This window comes from Citrus clementina, unplaced genomic scaffold (assembly GCF_000493195.1).
Source record: "Citrus clementina cultivar Clemenules unplaced genomic scaffold, Citrus_clementina_v1.0 scaffold_1, whole genome shotgun sequence".
Classification (NCBI taxonomy): Eukaryota; Viridiplantae; Streptophyta; class Magnoliopsida; order Sapindales; family Rutaceae; genus Citrus; species Citrus x clementina.
Window position 1 is genome coordinate 5,193,652 of NW_006263303.1, and position 10,600 is coordinate 5,204,251.

The 10,600-nt window shown below is 32.4% G+C and overlaps 1 protein-coding gene across 1 annotated transcript; it reads right to left on the reverse strand.

Annotated features, from left to right (window-relative positions):
- Positions 1-433: 433 nt before the first annotated feature.
- On the reverse strand, positions 434-5,194 carry LOC18055647 (palmitoyl-acyl carrier protein thioesterase, chloroplastic). Its single transcript, XM_006450989.2, has 7 exons — positions 4,856-5,194; positions 3,524-4,063; positions 3,284-3,417; positions 2,374-2,487; positions 1,842-2,013; positions 1,678-1,746; positions 434-1,200 (listed from the first exon to the last, which is right to left on the reverse strand). Exons 2-7 carry the CDS (start codon positions 4,019-4,021, stop codon positions 931-933), a joined length of 1,257 nt encoding a protein of 418 aa, XP_006451052.1. The 5' UTR covers positions 4,022-4,063; positions 4,856-5,194; the 3' UTR covers positions 434-930.
- Positions 5,195-10,600: the final 5,406 nt, after the last annotated feature.

The following is a 10,600-nucleotide window of genomic DNA, read 5'->3' on the forward strand; positions in this document are numbered from 1 at the left end:
CGGCGAAGTTCCGAAAGCAATTAATTTATATTTCTATATTTTCAAATTAAATAAATAAATAAGTTTACTTATTTTATTAAATTTCTTAAATCTTTCATTAATTTTAATTAATACAAAATTATTTATAATATTAAATTGATAAAATAAAATTATATATAATAATTATTAACACTAAACAAATTAAAATGTTGAATTTTAGTTTTCAACATAAGAAGAATTTAAATTCTTTCTTAATGTGTAATTCAAATTCTATATTATAAGAGATATTAAATTCTAATAAAAATTAAATTCTTATACATTTTATATAAACAAACAATAAAAAAATAAAATTTAAATTACTTTTCTCCATTCTATTCTCTCCTCCTAAATATCACCTTAGGATTTATAAACAAAAATTAAAGACGGTGACCCACACAGCACAAAAAAACCAAGATCACGTGTCAAGAGGCTGGCATGCTAGGCATACAAGCTGGCTGATGAAAAAATAATTATTATTGGCAAAGTCGAAACACAAATTCGGTTGCCTAACTCTCCTCGATTCTAACTAGAACCCTAAAACCAAACCAAAAAATATACACGTCCTGTCCATCTAAAGGTCAAGGTAACATGAGGGTACCACCACCAACCGAAAATGTTAGGCAAAGCATAAGTGAATCTTGTCCCTCTATACAAACTCAGTCATCCTCAGCAGCTAGCTAATTGATTCGGCAATGCAGGGAGCGAGAAACACAGCGCAGCAAACGCTAATTACAATGAAACTTACAACCTTTTTTTTTTTTTTAAAGAAAGAAGATGAATAAGATATGTGTATATAGATATATATTTTTAAATATATAAGCGAACATATATAGATCCAAGAGCACACAGCATTCTACACGAGCAATGTGACACACGGCAGCGCGACCACCGCATCTCCGAGAAACTTGGGTTTTAAGTGCTTTCTGCAGGGATTGGACCAACATTCCCAAAGTTGTGGGCATCCTTTGGCCTCCATTCAGTCCTTGCTCTCAAAACTTCAGCACCTTCCTCTAGTCGGAGCAAGTGCTGGCACTCCACACTGCCCAAGTTCACCAAATTGCCAATGTCCTTGTCTGAGACAGCAGTCAGGGACTGCAACACACTGTCCCTTCCGCACTCCCTCCTATACTCCAGGGTCACAGATGCCAGCTGATGACTCTCCAAGATCTGCTGAGGAGCACTCTGCAACAAGCACAAAGTAACTATCAGACAGGAGATAAAAAAGACGAGGGAAAACATAATGGAACAAAAAACAGCCTGATATAGCATAATTCATTCTGCCGGATAAGAAATAATCTAAAATTTAGGCTTCAGCTCTGAAACGCATTATGTTTGACTTATCAAGTCAATTGTCAAGCATAACATATGAACACTACCAAGGCTTGTGAAAATTTAAACTTAACCGTGCCGGTCAGAGAGACATGCCATTTGACGATTAACGGTGTCCTTGGCCTCTATTCCTACCGATTGAAAAAATTGAAACTTGACACATTCAATCAAATCAGGAAAAAGACTGCTTGTGATGCCCTGACTTACACAAGCTAGAGGTTCCAGAGAGAGAAGAGAGCAGGTTTTATTTTGTCCTAGTTGTATGCATACTAGGGCTTTTGGAATAAGGGATTTTTAGAAAACCAAGTATAAACTGAATAGAAAATCTACCTCTAGGATCCAGCCAATGTACTTCACATTATTGACATGCTGGTTGACATCTAAATCACTCCACCTAGGCTGCAAAGTTTTGAAAAGAACAAGAAAGAACAAGATATATCACAATAAAGCAACAAAAAAATTACTATTACCATTAAAAAAAAAATCTCACTTACAGTTAAACCTCTACGAACATAATCTGCAGTACTGTCGCCAAGTTTTGGTAATTTCCTGCTATCCTCATCGACAACAGGGTCAGAATTCAGAAAATACGGTTCAATTTCCTGACGAACTTCATCGGGCATTTTGGACAACCTCCTAGTCAGTTTATTCATCATTACCCACAGACTGCAGAAATCAAACATAAAAACTATAAATTACAATCATCAACTCCAACAAAAATAAAAAATAAATCACAACTTCCCATTACGATGTAAATATTTGCATTAACATATGCAGCAGCTAACAAAATTTGTAAGAAAAGCAAATTTTTAAACAAAAATACTATTAAAGACATTTCTGGTATCTGTCTTGAGAGATTAATAATACAAACAACCCAAATTATTCATGCTACCTTCCTTGGAACCCATAAACTATATAAAATACATAAAATAATGATTTCAGTAACCAGCAACCTTCTTATAAAGAGGATATCAGAAAAAGGAACACAAAACACTAGAAATAAAACTTAACCAAAAAATTCCCCACCTGGTTGCTCTTGTTAATGTTTCACCTGTCTTAGCATTGCGAATGAGCCAATCACGCCGCATACCATTTTTTCCAGATGCACTAACCCAAGTTTCTACATTTACAACATCATTCCTGTAAGATAGACGTAAATCAGTCATTTAGTCTTCAATTATCTTCTTCTTTCTTTTCTTCTTCATTTAAGTGATATCATCATTCAAATGCACAACAACGAAGAACTGTCCGGCAGAAGTAATATACCAAGAACACCAACACAAATAAAAAATATATATATATTCAATAACCCAAAATCCAAAGATCCCAATATTCCAAATGGGGACAGAAAACTTGGGTGGATGAAGAAAAAATAGAATTACAAGATTAAGCCTTTCTAGCCTCATCACATATATCATGAAGCTCCACAAAACTAAGACATACAGTTATCATAAAACAGACCTTTTTCAACCTCATCTAATATAGACTATTACAATAGAACTCCTAAGCATTGAGCAACTCGTCTTCGACTTCCAAATATATAGTCCAAAAGTAAAAGGTTAAAAAAAAAAACTCCCTTAATTCTTAAGATGTAGCACTTGATCACTGTATAGTAGCAACCTTCAAAACTACTTATTCCATGGTAGGAAATACATAATTGCAATAACAGCTAACATATAGACATAGGCCTCTGGATATATCCATGGGCCAACTTCTGCAATATTGTACAAAAAAATTGCAGATGCAACTTAATAACCAAGTCAATTCTTTGCACCAAGGTAAGTCTCATCAATTTCACACAATAAGAACCACCATTCAAACCATATCATTATAGGCAAATGCAAACCAGTAAATCACACGATTAAATGATGAGGTTGTCGATTCTCAATGAATTGTTCCAAGAATTTTAACATATTTGGGTTAAATTGAGGCTTACCAAGTGGGATAGCGGTCTACAACAACCTGCATCCGAGTAACCACCCATATCAGGTTCTTTTTAGCCATCGCTGGGGTTGCACCAAAGCCAGCATCTAGAAGACCAGCAGTCATAACATGATTAAGCGCTGTTTCCTGTCGCAGATGTAAATACAAAAAGAATTATGCAACTGGAAAGACCACAGTACGTACAAAAAATTAGCTACTTCACATCATGCCAAAATAACAGACTATCATTTACCTGTAAATGATTCATTAATGTCTCTATAGATGCAGTACCATCAGCACCTATCTCATATGATCTAATTGAGAAATTTTGCCGGAAAATGAAACCATCCTGAACTATTTTCCCAATCCCAAATGGGTCCACAAGCATGTCAGATCGCCTTGGTTTCCAATCAAGCATCATCCACTGCTTCTCTGCTGCCAAGAAGATTGTTGTTATAGCAGCAAGAAGCATACTCCAGTCAGGTAACTGGTTAATAAAAGTCCTAGGAGGAGGTGATGACGTGGAGATATCACCATTCTTCAAACTTTCTGCTGGTGTTGTCAAACCAACTGAAGTACCATTTATCTTGGAAGGTGCTTGCGCATTAGCCTTAACCTGCAAACTCCCAGAAGAGGATTTTGACTTAATACCTCCCAGATTAGCAGATCCGAGATTTTTGGTCTTTGCAACAGAATCCCCAGATGGTGAGGAAACTGGGAAGAACGCAGAAGCTGCGGCAGTAGCAACCATCTTGAACCGTAGAGTAAACCACAGATCAGGGCCCTAGTAATCCTGTGTACCACATAGAGAAAAATTATTAGAACACAAGGCATGCAAACATGTTACATAGATAATATGTATTGATAAATAATCATACATCAAACATTAGAAACATTAAGAGAAGACCATGAACACATTCACAGCAAAACTAAGTACTAATTTCCTTCATGAATTTTTTTTCTGTTTAACATTGCACAGACGAAAATTTCACTATAAAGAAATAATGATGGAAATTCCCAATTTTGCAAATCTTCATTTACAAATTATTTTAAAAACGATTTCATTCCATAATAATAAAATTTTAAAAAAAAATTCCATTCCTCAATTCAGTTAGAAAAAACAAAATTGCAGCAAAGTAGTTAAAATTTCCTTATCACGAAAACACAGTAACAAAGAATGAGCAACCTTTCTAGAGACATTAATTAACCTCACGTAAAATGATGCGATATAAAACGATGAAATCAACAATTACCAATAAATCTATAACAAACAATTAAAACTCAGAAAAAAAAATTACTAATCAAAACAGATCTAACTGAGAAATCGCCAACACTAACGATCCTCTTAAAGAAGTCCATCGCCAACACAATTACAACAAACAAAAAAATAAAAATTAAGAAAGAAATTAGAGCTGCATTATGTTGTTATGATAACGCAACGGACGTTTCCAGATCTCTAAAAGCTTCTAGAAGCAAAGACACAAACAACAAAGTGGAAAGCGACCTCGTTTCCCGGAAAACAAACAAAGCCAATCAAAACAGATAGATCAGACCAGAAGATGGAACCAGCTGTTCAGCTCCGTACCTTAATTTTACGAGTAACAAAATAGCGAAGAAAATCCGGCCACCAAAAATTACACAAAACTGTGAAAAAAGAATAAACAAAGATGATAAAAGCTCATTTGCTTCTTCAATTTGGATCTGCGAGCGAATGCAAATGCGGATGCTTCTCACTAACTTCTAGGGTTTACGATCTCTCTCTCGCTACCTTTTTCGTTTGAGTAGAACTTTCATCTCTTTTTTTTAAACATTATTTTGTTAAGTTTCGCTTTGAAAAAATCGAATTAAAGAGAAAAACAAAAAAGTAGAGAGAGAGAGAAAAAAAAAAACTGAGACAGTTTCTAGGGAAGAGAAAGAGAAAAGATTTGGGGCCAGCGGTTTAGTGGGTGACTGGCTTCCAGAGAGGCAGAGACTACTTTATATAGCAGCCACCTGTCCCTCCCGCCTCGCGTTTAAATTTCCATTTCCCGAACGTTTCTCCTCTTATTTACGTATTTGCCCTTCTTGTTATTTTGTTTTCCTTTTTGGTTGCCTTTTGACTTTTTGCGCCTTCCCCCCATTATTGTTGCTACAAAAATTGTTAGTAGTTATTAGGTGAATAAAATAGACCCGTGTGGTAAATTTTTGGGTGATTTTCACTTACCTCCCCTTAACTATCTCTAATCCACACATAGATATATTTTATGTCTAACTTTATACCGATCTCCCCCGGACCAAATGTTTAGTTTGTTTGACTGTTACGATCAAGAATAATTTTGTAACTTAATAAAATTACATCAAATTTCTTGAAATTGGCTTTGAACATATGGTTAAGTGCACGTGCTTTCAAATGACCTTTAGTTTGAAGTAAATTATGAAAAAATATTTCACGAAATGTAAGTTCTAAATAATTTTACACTTGATGCAAATTCTAAAAATTTACTTTCATATTTGATTAAATGTAGGTGGTTTTAAATGGATTTAAATCTAAAAAGTGTAGAAAATTAGTTGAATTTTGGTTGAAATAGAGGTAGTAATAGTATCAAATGGCTTTAATCTTGAAGTAGAAATTTACTTCAATATTTAATTAATAGAAATGTTATCAAATTATTTTCTTCTCCACTTTTTTCTTATAATTTTTTTTTCTTTTTTTGTCTACCATTATGTGAACTTATTAAAAACATCATGTAATTAAATTAAAAATTCAATTTAGTGAAAAAAATGAAATATAAAATAATAAATTCTTCAATAGTAAATGGCGAATATCATTAAGCAAATTTTTTTTTACTCTATTTATATTGTCTCATTTTTTATTTGTACATGTTATAAAATAGTTGCTCACGCAAACATAATTTTTACGCACCATAGGTACTAAATTTTAACCTTTTTTTTAATTGATTTTATAATTGTTCATTAAAATGTATCGGTTGTTGTGAATGTTTTGGTGAATTCCAAATCGATCTACTCATGAGTACGATTATTTTAGTGGAATGGTTGCATTATATAATTGATAGTGGAAGCTCACTCATACTAATAATGTTAGTGAAGAGTCTATTTATTAAAATTAGTAGAAGGTCACTTAAGTAAGACACACTCTTCATCTATAATTCTCATCAATTCAATATATTCATTCTAAATCTCTTTTTTTTTTCCCTCTTTGATTCTTCTTCTTCTTATCATTTTCATTTTTGCTCAAATTTAAGTTGTAATCTACATGGTTTCTTCTTCAAGAAATTGGGCTAATTGATTTCGTAGAAATTTCTAAATCGGTTATTTTCATATTTATAACATCAGTGTACTTTTCCATTGTTTTTTTTTAATACTGATTAATCATCATATTACTGCATTACACAGATATTTACAACTGCTATTATAGCAGATATATTACACTGATATTTACAATCAGAAATACATGATTGGGACTTATATTATTACATTGAATTCTGTGAAGTACATGTCCAGATAAATAATCCCTTACAAAAGAGGGATGTCCATACTCCACTCGTATTGCACGAGGGAGATGAAATTTTTGAAATATTAAACAAATAAGCACGTTAGCCCCCACAAATGCTTTTGTGGCCCACCACTCCGACCAAGGCCGAAGTGGCGTGTACTGTTCCATTGTTGCTGTCACACTTAATAGCCAAATGCTTGGATCAGGGGAGGCCAGAATTAATGTGGACATAAAGTCGATCTATTTGTGGGTTGGACGTTGTTGAGGGGGGTCAGTGAAAATTACGTAAATTAATGTATCTACAATTTTTTAGTAAAAGAAATAATAATCTTGGAAAGTGCTTCTTTTAAGTGATCCAAATTTTTTATTTATTATTATTTTGTCGAAAAAATAAAGTACATCTTTTAAGTGTAATTAATTATGTATACTGGGATGTTCTGGAACAAACATGGCCTAGAGTCGGAGGGAGGATTGGTTGTCCATTGCTGCAATGCTAGACTAAAAATAATAATCAAATTATATACGAAAGCATAATTGCATAGGGAATTAATTAAAATTCTAAAATATTTTTTTTTCCTTTTTTATGATAGTTGATTGAATCTGGGGGCTCCCTTAGTATTATTTTATTTTTTATGATACGGTGGTTACACAAAGTTCAAACTAATCTTTTACTTTTTATCTTCCTCCTCCAGGATTTGAATTCAAATAACCATCACATAAAAACTTGATTGAAAATTAATGAATTAAATTTTAGTATTGATTCAATTTTATATTGAAATGAAATTTGAAAACGAGCGAAAAAAATAGTTACTTAAAATTTCTGACTCAAATAATCAGTCAAACCTTTGAGGACCACTGGTATTAACTTTCAAGCTTATAAATTGTGATTTGGTGTTATAATCCCATGCTACTTAGGTTATGTTTCTATATTGGATAAAAGGTGGGATTAAACTAACTTAAAGGGTTAAAAAAAATAAAAATAATCCATTTCAGGTGATATTTAACTTGGAATAAATTCTCAAAAAATTATAAGAGTCTTCCGACAGAGGTGGGCACCGTTTGGGAGCATTCTCGCCAGCCCGAGAAATGTCGCAAGGGATAAAAACTGGGTTTCTTTGGTGAAAAACCTAACTTCTCCCCTTGTGCCCCAAAGCTAAAAGCTATAACACACTGATTTTGGCCTTTCTTCATTGGGGTCCCTGGGGTTGCTTTGGAATTTTGATCCGGTTTTCTGCACGCGCCTTCCCACGGGCAATGCAATGCCGCCCAAAAAAAAAAATGGAGTCCTTTTGGTGCTCCAAAGTAGTTTTGGCGGAATTTTTTCCATAATTCAAAGAAGAACTGGTTTTTTTAGTCTACTTTTGGAATAAATTCCCAAAAACTATCGGAGCCTCCCGACGGCAATGGGGCACCACTTGAGAGCACTTGTGTCGGCTCAAGGAATGTTCTAGGTGAGAAAAATCAGGTTGCTTTTGGGGAATTACTCTAAATTTTAGTCAAACATTAATCTTTATTTCATACGAGTCCAAATCGGACTAAATATCTTAGAGTATTACTAAAAAAACTCCTATAATTTAACTCTTCAAATACTTTTTTTACTTACTTATATGGCAAATAGAAGAATGAAAAAATAAATAATCTCCCAAAACACTCGTCAATATAAAAATAAATATATCTTATTTTATTTCTCTACAAAAGTAATATCATTTGTAATACTTTTGTCTTTTAATGAATTATAAAATAAAAAATAATATATTATTAAACTAAAAGCCCCAAATGACTCTCCAACTAAAATTTATAGTATATTAAAATTAAAATTTTTTATTTTTAACTTATTTATTATTATATTAAAGCAAAGAACTCCTACTTAATAATGACTCTAGTATTAAAATATAAAAAAAAAAAACTAAAGCACTAATGATAAAAGCCACTACAACTTTCAAGATTTACAAAACTATGCATTTAGATTTCTTCTAGTTTCAAAATAGTCATATTCATGTTACACCCTAAGATTTATCTAAAAATAAATTTGTGTGACATTTTCCAAAACCAATACGGTCTATGTGTTCATTTTAAACAAAAACAATGTATAAAATAAAAAATATATTAGAATTAACTTAAGTAAACTTTATTTACGCCACAATTTAAATTTTGCTTTTTCAATATAAAGATCGTTTGGGACAATTACATTATCTCTTTATTTTAAGATAATCTTTCTATACCTCAAACGGATTCATAGTAATATTTGATAATATATTTCTACCATCTACCCATATTTGTAAGAGAAAAAAAAATATTTCTCTTTAGTCAATTATGGAAGAGAAATAATTAATAGTCACTGGGATTCATTCCCTCAACTTTTGTTGAATGGCAAGCGTCGCTTGAAAGCTGACCAACCAGGTGAATAAAGAACCATATATAAATCACATAATGAAAGTTGTTTTTGATTCAGCTTTTAACTTTTAATTACGCGTTTTAGTTGTCAAATTCACAATGCCGATTAAATAAGTTTGACTTCATGTCCGTTTAACACCGCATAAAAGTGACAAGCAACCGCAACCGTGGTGCTAGAATTTCTTTCATCTTCTTCGCGAAGCATAAACCATAAAATCAAAATTGGACTTTTCTTCTTTGTGCGGGAAGGAGATGCAAAGAAACTGCCTCGATTTCAAAAATTGACAAAGAAATTATTATTATATGGTCAAAAAGATTAAATTCCCAAACAGAAGGAACAAGAAGTAGCTCAACTATACATTATGTCTTTTCATCAATAAAAACATTATACGTAGGTCGTGTTGTTGTGTACGTATCATACACATAAATATTATCCATCACGTTGTGCATCTCCTAATATTTTTTCTAATCTTGCACGACTTTGATTTGCCAGTCAATTTAGCCAAACTTGGCCAACGAAATTTGGATCTAATTAAAAAATATGGATCACAAATTTTGACTTGGGGGCATATTTTATTTTATTTTCCATTTAATTAAATTTTATGTAGTCTTCACGTTGTATGTGGATTAAAAAAATAAAAAATCTTCATGTTTTAACGAGCAGATCTTGCAAGATTTAATTTAGATGTTAATATTTTCTTCTTTGAATATGGCCTTTCATGTTAATTGAGTCATGTAAAAAAAAAAAAAAAGTTAAAAAACACACATTTGATTCGGTTAAGCTTCGACTTTAAGCTTAAATACAATTCTAGAAGAACAAGAAGCTAAAATATAAATAAATTGATGCAGAAATAAAGCTCAATATTCTTATTCTAATATGCACTCTAATTAACATGTGTTGATATATGAAATTAACTTGAATTTCGTAGCCTTTGGCTATTAAATATATGATTATTCAAAAGAAAATGCTAAAATATATCTGATTAACTCAATACACTACAAATTTTTTTCAATCAATAATATTTTCTAAGAAACTAAAATATAGATTTTTAGATTTGAATCCAAAAATACAACCCGTGGCAAAAGAGTGAAGAGAAAATTATGAATGATGGTGGGTAATCTAAATTCTCGTCTTTACTGGCGATTGACCCGTTGATAAATCCCCGTCGTATACGTTTAATTAACTAAAATAATAATAATAATAATAAAAGTTTATTAAGCTCAGTGGCATTCTCGTTATTGTCTCAGTTTGGCAGGGATGATTTTGTAAAGTGAATACTGATTGGCAAACAAGGCCTTTCAATGTTTCGCCGTCGCGGTCGCCTTTTGGGCCCCCACGAGGCTCGTTTACAGCCTTGCTTGCCCCGGTCATCGTCGGCCAACCTGTAAATAAATGCTAACTAATTAATTTTGAAAAATTAATAATTCAAAAAATAACTTTTG

Coding starts and splice junctions, on each gene's coding strand:
- LOC18055647 (XM_006450989.2), bottom strand. CDS start 4,021: ATGGTTGCTACTGCCGCAGCTTCTGCGTTCTTCCCAGTTTCCTCACCA. Junction 2,488..3,283: donor GTAGACCGCTATCCCACTTG/GTAAGCCTCAAT, acceptor TCTATCTTACAG/GAATGATGTTGTAAATGTAG. Junction 1,201..1,677: donor ACATTGGCTGGATCCTAGAG/GTAGATTTTCTA, acceptor TGCTTGTTGCAG/AGTGCTCCTCAGCAGATCTT.